This window comes from Mytilus trossulus, chromosome 13 (assembly GCF_036588685.1).
Source record: "Mytilus trossulus isolate FHL-02 chromosome 13, PNRI_Mtr1.1.1.hap1, whole genome shotgun sequence".
Taxonomy (NCBI): Eukaryota; Metazoa; Mollusca; class Bivalvia; order Mytilida; family Mytilidae; genus Mytilus; species Mytilus trossulus.
Genome location: NC_086385.1, coordinates 5,472,632 through 5,488,211, shown reverse-complemented (window position 1 = coordinate 5,488,211; position 15,580 = coordinate 5,472,632). Strand labels below are relative to the sequence as shown.

The 15,580-nt window shown below is 32.1% G+C and overlaps 1 protein-coding gene across 1 annotated transcript in view; it reads right to left on the bottom strand.

Annotated features, from left to right (window-relative positions):
* LOC134695349 (uncharacterized) overlaps positions 1-12,258 on the bottom strand; it is a 38,899-nt gene extending 26,641 nt beyond the window's left edge. The window contains exons 1-3 of the mRNA XM_063556573.1: positions 12,121-12,258; positions 5,814-5,912; positions 4,940-5,044 (exon numbers count right to left, since the gene is read on the bottom strand). Coding sequence (XP_063412643.1) covers positions 4,940-5,044; positions 5,814-5,912; positions 12,121-12,258 — 342 coding nt within the window. The remainder of the gene's footprint in view (positions 1-4,939; positions 5,045-5,813; positions 5,913-12,120) is intronic.
* Positions 12,259-15,580: the final 3,322 nt, after the last annotated feature.

The window sequence follows — 15,580 nt, the reverse complement described above, 5'->3', positions numbered from 1 at the left end:
ATGATTGGTTGTTAGAAATACATTATTTATGTCTTAGTATATGATTGGTTGTTAGAAATACCTTATTTATGTCTTAGTATATGATTGGTTGTTAGAAATACATTATTTATGTCTTAGTATATGATTGGTTGTTAGAAATACATTATTTATGTGTTAGTATATGATTGGTTGTAAGAAATACCTTATTTATGTCTTAGTATATGATTGGTTGTTAGAAATACATTATTTTTTATGTCTTAGTATATGATTGGTTGTAAGAAATACCTTATTTATGTCTAAGTATATGATTGGTTGTAAGAAATACCTTATGTATGTCTTAGTATATGATTGGTTGTAAGAAATACCTTATTTATGTCTTGTGTCTAAGTATATGATTGGTTGTAAGAAATACCTTATTTATGTCTAAGTATATAATTGGTTGTAAAAAATACCTTATTTATGTCTTAGTATATGATTGGTTGTTAGAAATACATTATTTATGTGTTAGTATATGATTGGTTGTTAGAAATACATTATTTATGTCTTAGTATATGATTGGTTGTTAGAAATACATTATTTATGTCTTAGTATATGATTGGTTGTTAGAAATACATTATTTATGTCTTAGTATATGATTGGTTGTTAGAAATACATTATTTATGTGTTAGTATATGATTGGTTGTTAGAAATACATTATTTATGTCTTGGTATATGATTGGTTGTTAGAAATACATTATTTATGTCTTAGTATATGATTGGTTGTTAGAAATACATTATTTATGTCTTAGTATATGATTGGTTGTTAGAAATACCTTATTTATGTCTTAGTATATGATTGGTTGTTAGAAATACATTATTTATGTGTTAGTATATGATTGGTTGTTAGAAATACATTATTTATGTGTTAGTATATGATTGGTTGTAAGAAATACCTTATTTATGTCTTAGTATATGATTGGTTGTTAGAAATACATTATTTTGTATGTCTTAGTATATGATTGGTTGTAAGAAATACCTTATTTATGTCTAAGTATATGATTGGTTGTAAGAAATACCTTATGTATGTCTTAGTATATGATTGGTTGTAAGAAATACCTTATTTATGGCTTGTGTCTAAGTATATAATTGGTTGTAAAAAATACCTTATTTATGTCTTAGTATATGATTGGTTGTTAGAAATACATTATTTATGTCTTAGTATATGATTGGTTGTTAGAAATACATTATTTATGTGTTAGTATATGATTGGTTGTTAGAAATACATTATTTATGTCTTAGTATATGATTGGTTGTTAGAAATACATTATTTATGTCTTAGTATATGATTGGTTGTTAGAAATACATTATTTATGTCTTAGTATATGATTGGTTGTTAGAAATACCTTATTTATGTCTTAGTATATGATTGGTTGTTAGAAATACATTATTTATGTCTTAGTATATGATTGGTTGTTAGAAATACATTATTTATGTGTTAGTATATGATTGGTTGTAAGAAATACCTTATTTATGTCTTAGTATATGATTGGTTGTTAGAAATACATTATTTTTTATGTCTTAGTATATGATTGGTTGTAAGAAATACCTTATTTATGTCTAAGTATATGATTGGTTGTAAGAAATACCTTATGTATGTCTTAGTATATGATTGGTTGTAAGAAATACCTTATTTATGTCTTGTGTCTAAGTATATGATTGGTTGTAAGAAACACATTATTTATGTCTAAGTATATAATTGGTTGTAAGAAATACCTTATTTATGTCTTAGTATATGATTGGTTGTAAGAAATACCTTATTTATGTCTGAGTATATGATTGGTTGTAAGAAAGACCTTATTTATGTCTTGTGTCTAAGTATATGATTGGTTGTAAGAAATACCTTATGTATGTCTAAGTATATGATTGGTTGTAAGAAATACATTATTTATGTCTTGTGTATGATAAGTGATGGCTGTGTAATTAGAGTTAGTCCCAAGTGGTTGTATGTTGTTGACTGTTCCTGATAGTTGAAATGTGTAAAAGAAGAGGGACGGAAGATACCAAAGGGATAGTCAAACTCATAAATCTAAAACAAACTGACAACGCCATGGCTAAAAATGAAAAAGACAAACAGAAAAACAATAGTACACATGACACAACATAGAAAACTAAAGAATAAACACCATGAACCCCTCCAAAACATAGGGGTGATCTCAGGTGCTCCGGAAGGGTAAGCAGATCCTGTTCCACATGTGGCACCCGTCGTGTTGCTTATGTGATTACAAATCCGGTAAATAGTCTAATTCGGTAGGTCACATTCATGAAAGGGAAGGGGATTGTAGTTACGACGTAAGGAACATATCCGATATCATTTGTGAAATGGTTATTCCATAACGGTCAACCAACTCGTGATGGCGTCCGTAAAATTTACGAAGGGATGATTTCAACTTCACCATTTGGAACTCTTGGTTTACTAGCTTCCTTGTAAGCAGCAACCCTCTATCAAGAAAATCATGATAGGAAATGCAAGCACGGGAATATCGTATCAATTGGGAGATATATTCCCCGTATGCAGGTGCTGCTGGAATGTTGCTACTTAGAAATGTAACTTAGTGACCGTAAGTTGTCGGTCGACAGTTGGAAATGCCTTTTGGTTCTACTTAAAAAGTCTGTAATGCTTCTTAGTAGTTCATATGGCTATAATGTGTAAGTATAAGGTGTTGGCTGTGTATTTACAGTAAGTATCTTCTGATTGTTGATATATAATATGATGACTGTCCTATTTAATTGGTATCTAAAGGTTGTTGTTTATATCTTAACCATTACTGTGGATTAATTATTATTCTTTGGATACCAATTTTGGTGGATTTCGTGGGTACAGGTAAACCACGAATTCAAATGTTCCACGAACGACAAATTCTAAATAGGTTTGTATGCAGACCTCAGCAAAATCATGAAATGAAATATCAACGAAGATACAATTTTTCGTTTATCCACGGAAATCGGAACACACGAAAATAAATGAATCCACAGTAATTTTGACTCGCGTGTCTGACGTCATGTAAATTTGTTACCTGATTGAAATTAGTTGATTTTATTTTTTCCAATTAACTACAAATAGTTGTTGGCGTTCTTGATTGCTTTCATATGTTTGATTAGTGAGTATAAGCTATTGACTGTTTTTTTTAAACTACTAATCTGAAATTGTGAGTGTGATCTAATAATTAGTAGTAGTAGCACATGGTTGTTTTAGGTCTTTGGGATTATAATATATTTGATTGGTGACAATTGCCTTATGATTAGTTTCAAATATATGTTAGCTGTTGGACTACCTCATAGCTATCATGTTATTGATTGGTGATTCTTTTGACATTATTTTCATATTAATTGCTGTAGGATTTTAACTTGCATAGACGTTATCATCTGTTTGATTGGTGACTCTTTTTTAAATCATTGTCAAACGCGTGTTGCCTGTTGTAGTGCTTGGTAGTTATCATGTGAATTATAGGAAACACTATCTTTATATTTAATTTTAAAAAATTGTTGATTGTTTTTTTGTTATCGAGCATATGCTTGATTTCTGACTGTAAATGTGTTATTTTTGATGATATAAGGTTGAATTTATGTAATAAGTGTAGCATTAGTTGATGGCTATCGTATGTTGTTTGACATATACGTAAGGGATACTTTGTGGTTGTGTCTATAAAGTAATTAAACGTGATTATAAGTACTGCCTGACTGTGAAATTTGTTTGAATTGTGACATGTTACAGCAGTACTAAGTTTTCATCATTTAAATTTTTTTACATTTGTCTTCACAGTGTGCTTAAAAATTCGTGTAGAGTTGCCTACTTACTGTCAAGTGTTTGGTTTGTGAATGTGTTTTCAATTGCTGATTGTTTATCATAAGTCTTAATAGTTAATTTTAATTGATTTCTGAATTATGCCATATGCCCGACTGGGGACCCTTTAGTTTTTTTGCTGTTTTTCACAATTTATGTTTATGTAAAAGCTGGTTGTTCAAGTCTGGGTGGTCGTCAAATATTTTATTTGGGATTGTGATTTTTTGGAGTGATGAAGGGGTTTGTTTCTTTCAAATTGGTGTCTGCATGGTTGCTGTTAATGCCTGATGACTGCCCTGAATTTCTTAATTTCAGGATTTTATATAAAGAAACGCTCTGGTCATAATTGAGTGTATTACAAGATTAAAATATAATGATAAACATAAATTATAACACAATCAGTCAAACAATTTACCATTTCGGTGAAATTTACAACATCATTAACATATCAATGGCTATGTAGTTATTTGTTATTATACATATCTTTTCTATATAACGAAATGAGTTTGATTGAAGACTTTGTATCTTAATTCGTGTTGGTAAGTCGTTTGTCTTCAATGTCTGGTTGTAGTTTGTTGTATCTGTCTACTGTCATAATGGTGAATTTATATCTTATTATTTCTATTAAATGTAGTGTGTATTTAATGTCTGGATTTGGCAACTGGTATGTGTTTGTTGGTGATTTTGTGTTTATTTAAAACATTTTCGATGTCTGTTAACATATGTGTAGTTTATCAGGTTAGGTGGTTGTTTCTTGAGTATTTGATATATTGTTGATTATATCAGTAGAGGCTGAATGTTGGTTTCTGTTTATTAATTTTAAACAATGGTAGTTACTCATGCATTTGAAAGCGTGGTATTTTATTTTTAGTGTTTATATATCAGTACAATATAGGAAGTTGGTTTTTGTAGCACCTGGTTTATGTTATTTGAAATAGTTGCTATGTATTTGTATATAAGTTTGTCCGTAGTTTGTTTTGTCAATATTTGGATTCAAGATGTTAACTTAAAATATAAATAAAAAACAATTTATCAAAATTGAATATAGACAAGAATTAAATTACATGAACAAATCCTATAAGTATTCAAAATAGCTTTTCATTGATAAATTAACACTTAGTATATAATGCTAAATGTTACCTCATCTGTTTTATCCAGTGTACTGATTCCTCCTTCCTCAACTAACCATTTGGTGACATGAAGATGTCCAATCTGAGCAGCCCAATGTAATGCTGTTGATCCTTTCTGTAATATCAAAAATTAGTCTATTAATTTAAAGTGATGATCTAGACAATATTGCGTAATTAATATCAACAAAATGTTAAAATGTTATTGACATCTGTAATATCAACATATGCATATCCTGTGCAACACTGGACACTATTGCGTAATTAATATCAACAAAATACACAAAATTTTACAATGTAACTGACATCTGTAAAATCAACACTTTTCCTTAACTTTGCCACAATGGACAATATTGTGTAATTAATTAAAAACAAGACACATATATATCAGAAAAGAATGAGTGGTAAACACGTCGAAATCCAAACTTCAATCAGAAATGTCATGATACAAAACGAATGATTTTCTATGACATAAAACAGTAAAAAAGAACTACTTATATCAATGGATTCAGAAAGATATGTTTGATTACTATCAGCTGCCCGTTATTATAAACGCACTTTGAAGCCTTTCTCAGTGCGAGTAATATGATATTCAATTGTATACAACTTTACAAATTGCGTTGTGTATTAAATAAAGGCATCAATAGTATACCGCTTTTCGAAAGTCATAAATCGATTTAGAGAAAACAAAAAATCAGAGATACAAACTACCACTAAGGAAAACACATCAAATATAAGAGTAAATCAACGAAAATATAGAAACACTAACGTGCAAAACCAAACGACAATGTAAAACACAGATACACAAACTATAAGATAAACCTGTCTCATTAAATTATTAAATATAAACAGGGATACAACCAAACAGGAGATATATATTTTGTTACCTTGGATTTGGCGAGTATATTACATCCAATGCTGGCAAGGTAACATACAATATCCAGGTGTCCTCCGACGGCAGCTATTATTAATGATGTGTATCCATGCTGTAATATAATTATATAACATTCATCAACACTTGTGTCATGAACTGGACATCGTTGAATAAATATAGGTAAAATATATACATTGCATATCAAATGAATAAGATGTAAAACTTGAATAAAAATCAGCGGTCGCATCAGTAAGTATATTCTTTATATAATTGTATATTAACAAATAAACAAAATGCTTTGTTGTGAAATGTCATAGCTAGTGCTAGTGATCAGATAAAGGAGAATATCCATGTCGTTGTAGAAGGGTCTAAATACAGCACAAACAACAATTTCTAAAAGACCAAAAAAAGTGAAAAAGTATATGTAAACAAAACGCATTTGACTAACAGGTCGAACAACTGATGTTCTTTAACTCTGCTGACTGCCATTGGCGATGCCAAATAAAATTGATTACAAGATGTAACAAAATGGATCTTAATATCATTTTAATACTAAACAGAAAACAATAAACTCGCTGCTAAGATGTTTTGCCACAAACATAAGGTGTCAATATTTTTTGTACACCAGATCCGGATTTCGACAATAAATGTCTCTTCAGTGATGTTAGAGATCGAAACGGTATTTGGAAGTTCATATAATTTACCCTGAATTTGAGAAAGACTCTTGAATTTCAAGAGTCAATATAGGATGAACAGATCATATAAACCGGAGGGAAAATATGATACAAGCCCAAACGAAAAAATATAAACAAGTCTAAATTGAAAACTACGTTCAAACCTATGATTGCGTTGGATAAAAACGGCAATTTTTATACGTGTGCATGTAAAAAAAGTTCGTTGTAGAAGGGTCAAAATACAGCACAAACAACATATCTAAAAGACCAAAAAAGTGAAAAAGTGTATGTAAACAAAACGCATTTGACTAACAGGTCGAACAACTGATGTTCTTTAACCCTGCTGACTGCCATTGGCGATTCCCAAATAAAATTAATCACAAGATGTAACAAAATGGATCTTAATATTATTTTAATAGTAAACAGAAAACAATAAACTCGCTGCTAAGATGTTTTGCCACAAACATAAGGTGTCAATATTTTTTGTACACCAGATCCGGATTTCGACAATAAATGTCTCTTCAGTGATGTTAGGGATCGAAACGGTATTTGGAAGTCCATATAATTTACCCTCAATTTAAGAAAGACTCTTGAATTTCAAGAGTCAATAAAGGATGAACGGATCATATAAACCGGTAGGAAAATATGATACAAGCCCAAACATATATATATATATATATAGTAAACATATGTCGGTTTACTTGTGCTAGTACAAGAGCAGTTCACTTATAAATTGTACAGGATTTATCACAGAAAACTTTTATTTTAGCTTTCATCGTTGTACATGTAGAAAGTAACTCCCAACAATCATGATTTCAGACAACACGTCTACGTATGTTGCGGGATCAAAAGAAATTGGGCCTTCAACAAAGTCATCACCGAGAAGCTTAACTCTTATGGAACAACTTGATTTACCCGAAAAGAGCACCTTGGTTCTGAGAATTGTGGGACAGATTAATAGGATATACGTTTCATCGGATCCAACGGACGACGAACCCTCCAAACCGTCACTTTTATTATATGGAACACGAATCAGAACGCTATTGTATAACGGACTTCAAGATTGTAGTTTGCAACCAGGAACCAAAGTAACAACGCATAAATCCGTGACTAGACAATCGAAGTTTAAAAACTTCTTAAAAGTTGGAAACAGGAATACTTAACCTCACTAAGGAAACATTACCAATAAACTGGTCGAAAGACACAGAAGAGTAATGTCGGAGATGTAGTTCAGATTCATGACGTGTATCAAGAGTGAATTGGACTTAGACTTATGTCATAAAGTGGACAAAGTTATGTTATACGTACAACTTAAGGTTGTCATTATCAGTGGTCAATTTAAGAAATAACACCGTTATGGATGGATGAATTTAAGGCGTCATCAGAGTAACTATGTGAATAAGGGATATCAGCATTATTGGTTGATGAACTGAAGGTATCATCATCAGTGGTGATTATATTTGGGGTAACACAATTATATCTGGATGAATTGAAGGAGCCGCAAGTCGTGGAAAATTTAGGGATATCACTTTTATTGGTAGATGATTTGAAGGAGTCATTAGCTGTCACCATAATTGGTTGAAGAATTATGTCATCATAAGTTGTTTGAGATTAAGGGATATCACCATTATTGATGGATGGAATATAAGAGTTATTATCATTGATGTGTAAAATAAGGATATCATCATTATTGTTGGATCAATTGAGGGAGTCATCATCAACCTGAGATAATAATCAATATCAGCATTATTTGTAAGTGAATACAAGGAGTCATCATCAGTGGTGTGTGAAGTATGAAAATTACCATTGTTGATAAATGTATCGAAAGGAGTCATTATCATTGGTGTGTGATTTGAAGATATCACCATTACTGTTCGCTAAATCAAATATGTCATCATCAGTAGTGTTTGAAGCATTGATATCCCAATACTGTATGAGAATTAGGGATACAACCATTACAATTGAATGAATTCAAGGAATTATTATCTGTTGTGTGTGAATTAGAGTTGCCACCATAATTGGTGGATAATTGAATGAGTCATCATAGAGTAAGTCATAATTTTGAATTTCACCATTCATGATGGCTGAATCAAAAGAGTCATCATCAGTTGCGTGTGCATTTAAGATATCAGCTGTTATGGTTGATAAATAAAGGTGTCATCATATGTTGTTACAGAATTAAGGATATAAACATTGCTCTTGTCTGAATGGAGAGTCCACATCAACTACCTGTTGAAAACGTATATCAGCATTATTTGTGGATGGATGAAAGGAGTCATCATCAGTGGTGTGTGAAATAGGGATATCATAATTTTTGGTGGATGAATTGAGAGAGTTATCATCAACCTGAGAGATATAGGAATATCCTAGATGAATGAAAGTAGTCATTTGGTGCAAGAATTAGAAATATTGTCATTATTGTTTGATGATATAAAGGAGTCAGTAACAGTGGAATGTAAATTATGGATATCACCATTATTGTTAAATGAATCAAAAGAGTCACCAGTAGTTGTATGTGAGAAAGGGATATCACCATGGAGTGATCATCAGTCATTGTACTTTTGATAACTATTTACACCACTGGGTCGATGCCACTGCTGGTGGACGTTTCGTCCCCGAGGGTATCACCAGTCCAGTAGTCAGCACTTCGGTGTTGACATGAATATCAATTATATGGTCATTTTTATAAATTTTCTGTTTTCAAAACTTTGAATTTTTCGAAAAAACTAAGGATTTTCTTACCCCAGGAGTAGATTACCTTAGCCATATTTAGCACAACCTTTTTGGAATTTTGGATCCTCAATGCTCTTCAACTTTGTATTTATTTGGCTTTTTAATTATTTTGATCTGAGCGTCACTGATGAGTCTTATGTAGACGAAACGCGCGTCTGGCGTATAAAATTATAATTCTGGTACTTTTGATAACTATTTACACCACTGGGTCGATGCCACTGCTGGTGGACGTTTCGTCCCCGAGGGTATCACCAGTCCAGTAGTCAGCACTTCGGTGTTGACATGAATATCAATTATATGGTCATTTTTATAAATTTTCTGTTTTCAAAACTTTGAATTTTTCGAAAAAAACTAAGGATTTTCTTACCCCAGGAGTAGATTACCTTAGCCATATTTGGCACAACTTTTTTGGAATTTTGGATCCTCAATGCTCTTCAACTTTGTATTTATTTGGCTTTTTAATTATTTTGATCTGAGCGTCACTGATGAGTCTTATGTAGACGAAACGCTCGTCTGGCGTATAAAATTATAATCCTGGTACTTTTGATAACTATTGTCAGTTGTGTGTGCATTCGATATATCACCATTATTAGTTGATGAATTGATATAATCAGTTTAGGGGGATGAATGAAAGGAGTAATCATCAGTGGTCAAATGATTAGGAACATTATCATTATTGGTGAATAAATTGAAGGAGTCATCAGTAGTTGTATTTCATTAGTGATATCACCATGATTGGGAATGGAATTGAATGAGTCATAATGATTTGAATGTGAAAAAGGGATATCACCAAATGTTGGTGAACGAATTGAGAGAGTCATAGTCAGTGGTGGATGAACTAAAAATATCACCATTCTGGTTAATGAATTGAAGGCGTCATCATTAGTGGTGTTAGGGTCTTATCGTAAGTGGTGTGTAAAGCAGGTTTTTTTTTTACCATATTTGGCTAACGAATTAATGGTTTTATTTTCAGTTGGATGTCAATAAGGCGTATCATAATGGTTCGTGGATCAAAGGGTGTCAACGTTACTGATGTGTGATATTATTTTTCTTAAATAAGAAATATTAAACATATTTTATTAATAATCACCTGGTGCATCAACCCTAAGTTGCCCAGGGAAGCAACTAAGGGATCACTTATGTTTACGGGCTCATTAGTCGGGGGAAAAGGCAAATGATGTTTGATATTAATATGAATTTCATCATTAAATTAAATGTAGGGTATATTATCATCAATATTGTATGAATGTAAGTTATCAACATTAGGTGATGCTAGAATTAAAGATGTCAACATCAGTGATGTGCAAACTTGTGTTGTAGTTATCAGTGGTTAATTGAATTGATGGTGTCGCAATCAGTGGTATTTGATTTGGGAGTGTCATCATGAGTGCTGTTATATATTATGGGTGTTCACATCAGTGTTGCTTTCATTTTGGTTCCTGTCGTCAGTGATATGAAAATTCAGCATGTTACCTTTAGTGTTGATTGGATTTAGCGTGTATCTATCAGTCGTGTGATATATCAGGGTTTCACCCTTCAGAAGTGTTTGTAAGAGGGATACAAAAATCAGTGGTGTGAAAATTTAAGGCGTCATCATCAGGTGAGTTTTATTTTAATTTGTCATCAATAATGAAGTTAGCAATTTAGTTGACTTTATCACCATGATCACTAGTGTATAGATTAAGGTTTTCACCACATTTGTTTATAAAGGCTGTTTGTATCAGTGGTATTTAAATTTTTGATTAAATCATCGATGATGTCTGATGTTTAGGTGTCATCATCATTGGTTTTCAATTCATGATGTTACCATGAATGGGGTGTATGTTTACCTTGTCACAATCAATGATGTGTGTATCAGTGATTGGCAAATTTACCGTGTCCTCATCAATGGAGTGACAATCAGTGGTTTGCAAACCAACCATGTCATCGTCATTGGTGTGACCATCAGTGGTTTGTAAAGTTATCGTGTCATTATAAATGGTGTGTCCATCAGTGGTTTGCAAATTTACCATTTCATCATTAATAGTGTGACCATCAGTGGTTTGCAGATTTACCATTTCATATTCAATGGTTTGGCCATCAGTGGTTTGTGAATTTACCGTGTCAGCGTCAATAGTGTGCACGTGAACATCAGTGTTTGTCCTTTAACGATATCATCATGAATATTGTGACACTCAGTGGTTTGCAGATTTACCATTTCAACATTAATACTATGACCATCAGTGGTTAAAAATTTACCATGCCATCATCAATGATGTGTTCATCAGTGGTTTGAAAAATTACCGTGTCATCATCAATGATTTGACCATATGTGGTTTGCAGCGCTACCGTGTCATCACTAATTATGTGACCATCAATTGTTTGCAAATTAACCGTGTCATCATCAGTGATTTGACCATTAGTGGTTTTTAAAGTTACCGTGTCATCACCAATGGTGTGACTATCAGTGATTTGTCAATTTACAGTGTCCTCATCAATGGTGTGACTATCAGTGATTTGTCAATTAACCGTGTCCTCATCAATGTAGTGACCATTAGTGGTTTGCACATTTACCGTGTCATCATCAATTATGTAACCATCAGTGGTTTGTAAATTTACCGTGTCATCATTAATGAAATGTCGATCAGTAATTTGCTAATTTACCGTGTCATCATTAATGATGTGACCATCAGTGGTCTGCAAATTTACCGTATCATGATCAATGGTGTGTCCATCAGTTGTTTGTAAAGTTACCGTGTCATTATCAATGATGTGACCATCAGTGGTTTGCAAATTTACTGTGTCATCATCAATGGTGTGTCTATCAGCGGTTTGCAAATTTACCATGTCATCATCAATGATGTGTCGATCATCGGTTTGTGAACTTACCATGTCATCATTAATGATGTGACCATCAGTGGTTTACAGATTTACCATGTCATCATTAATGATGTGACCATCAGTGGTTTGCAGATTTACCATGTCATCTTTAATGGTGTGACCATCAGTGGTTTGCAGATTTACCATGTCATCATTAATGATGTGACCATCAGTGGTTTGTAAATTTACCATGTCATCATTAATTGTATTTGATTTTAGGGCATCATGACTATGATTTAATAAAATTTGTAAGGGTTCCGCGGAACCCAGTGTCTCGCCTACTTTTGCTGTTTATCACACAGGCAACAAAAATAATGATGAAAAAAATATTGCTCTCAGTACTGTCTTTTGATTGTCAGAAGCTTCTGTGCAAGTTTGGTAAAAATCCAGGATAGTTTAAGAATCTTTAAAATATTTAAAAAACTCTTAAACTGCAGATGTAATGTTTACTGGAAGAAAAACTAAGTCCATTTATAAGTAAAATACAGAAAATTTTGAATTTAATTTTTAAAAAATTTACGTCAGGATACTATCTCATAAACATAAACAAGCTTCTGTCCAAATTTGGTACAAATCAAAGATAGTTTAAGAAAGTTATTTAAATTTTAAAAACTTTTAACCGCATAGCTAATGTAATGTTTCCTGGCAGAAAAAAGTCCATTTATAAGTAAAATACGAATTTTACTTCTGGATCTGATCATAAACAAGCTTATGTCCAAGTTTGGCACAATTTCAAATAGTTTAAGAAAGTTATTAAAATTTTAAAAACTTTGAACCACAGAGTGAAAGTAATGTTTCCTGGTAGAAAAAAAAACTAAGTCTATTTATAAGTAAAATACGGAAAAAATGGAATTTTATTTTTACAAAATTTACTTCTGGATACTATCTGTTGAACATATATAAGATTCTTTCCAAGTTTGGTGGAATCCAGTGTAGTTCAAGAAAGTTATAAAAATTTAAAAAACTTTAACCACAGAGTGAATATTTGTGGACGCCACCGACGACGCCGACGACGACGGAATGTAGGATCGGTATGTCTCGCTTTTTCGACTAAAGTCGAAGGCTCGACAAAAATTGAGAATGCAAATGGGGAATCTGTCAAGGGGACAACAACCCGACCATAGAGCAAACAACAGCAGAAGGTCACCAACAGGTCTTTAATGCAGCGAGAAATTCCCGCACCCGGAGGCGTCTTTCAGCTGGCCCTTAAACAAATATATATACTAGTTCAATGATAATGAACGCCATACTAAACTCCAAATTGTACACAAGAAACTAAAATTTAAAATTGTACAAGATTAACAAAGGCCAGAGGCTTCTGACTTTGGACAGGCGCAAAATTGCTACAATGTTTAAAGTTGTCTCCATCAGAAGTGCATAAATTGAGGAATTCATCATACTCACTTTGCTAGTTTAAGGTGTCACCCGTTAATTTGACTGTTTGTGAATTATTTCATCTTGATTATCTGAAGTGTCTGAAGATATGGTCTTACCATCAGTGATGTTTTTATTTAAGATGTCACCTTAATTTGAGTGTGATTCTGAACGGTTGCATTAACAGAAGTGTGTGAATTGTATGTTTTTTTGTCGCCATCAGTGATGTGTGACTTCAGGCTGCTTCCATCAGAGGTGGGTGAATTTAAAATGTGTCACCGTCAACATGGTCAATAGTGTGTAAATTAAAGGGATTCCATCATAAGTGGTTAACGAAATCAGGGAGTCACCGTCAGTGGTGAGTGAATTAAAGGAATTTCATTAACAGTGGTTAACAAATTCTGGGAGTCACCGTTAGAGGTTTGTGAGTTTAGGGTTTCAGAATCAATGGTGTGTGAATTCAGGCTTTCAACATCACAAGTTGTTTGATTGCGGTTGTGATCATTATTAGTGTTATAATTTGTGTTGTCAAATTGTACACTTTAGCCTAACCAGTTACTCGGATAATCGTTAGTTTGTTTTTGCAAGCCTTATCAATAGAACCCTTCACATATATATAAGATGTGGTATGAGGATCAATTTGACAACCTTTCATCCAAGTCATAAATTTACACTTTTAGAATTGAAGTTTGTCCTTTGGCATTATAAGGCTTGTCTGTGAGGATTCCTGGCGAAGTTTCACTTTTAATAATCAACAACACCGTATCAACTATAGCGTTTGTACCAACTTCAGATTGAAAAATCAAAAAATAAAAAATCTTGATCTCGTAGAATTGAACATGTCTGAAACTGATTATTCTTTCTTTTTCACTTGTTGTCTCCGAAAATTAGTGTTTCAATTTGTTTCTAATTAATTTTATGTTTGTAAAAGCAATCAACATACTGGAAAAAATTGATCTGTCAAATTGACGACAATTTGTCAAATAAAACATAACTATTTGATGATTTCAATACTTTATATCAAATCTATCAAAATTGAAAAAAAAATCCGGTAAACCGGTTAGCGTTTTTGGCATTCCGTATTCGGTTGTTCGACCGGTTAACCGTTGACAACACTAGTTATAATCAAGAGTGTCTCCATCAGTGTTGTGTGAGTTAAGGGTTTCACCATCAGTGGTGTTTGAATATATGATTAAATCATCACTTGTGCACATTTAGGATTTCATCAGGTAGGATGTATGAATTCATTAATCATATTCTATAATTTAAACAAAATTATTTTCCATAACCGTTTTAACACTACATAATTTTTTTAACTTATAAAACATTTTTAACAACTTTTGTTTTAAATTATAAAACATTTGTAATAATTTCATTTTTAATTCATAAAACAATTGTAACGAGAATGCAGTAGGTCAAGATGAGTGAAATGATATCCCTAGTCATATAATTATATCTATGATTTATTATGATTATTTTTTTTAGATATTAGATCTGAGTTATTAATAACATCAACTCCAGGTAAAATCAGAGGGTTACAAAAAAATTGGTAGAAAACAAAAAAAGAAACCTTTATCATGTTGATCATCTGATTAGCTAGACGATTCAATTGTAAACACTATTTGTATAACTCTAACAGTATTTGTTTCCCATTAAATGACGACGGACGACGTCGGACGACGGACGCCAAGTAAAGAGAATGCAGTAGGTCAAGATAAGTGAAACGAAATCCTCATACATATCAATCTACTATGAATTTATTATGATTAATTTTCTTTTTATACTAGATCTGAGTTATTAATAATATCAACTTCAGGAAAATTAGAGGTTTATAATAATATTTTTTGGTATTTTTTTTCCCTTTATCACGTTTATTTTATGATTCAGTTAGACGATTCAAATGTTAACACTATTTATTTTAAATTTCATAGTATGTGTTGTCCTTTTAACCTGTCTGATTAACAGCATAATTTTGTACTGTTTCAATATTACAGAAATATGATCAGACTGAGGAGATAATATCTATAATCACCTCAACAGTTGCTTCCTTTTCACAGCCGACTTTTACAAGATTTTTTTTTCTCTCAATTCGTGACCGATTGATAAATATGAGTTATTTCTGAATAAAAATGTATCAATT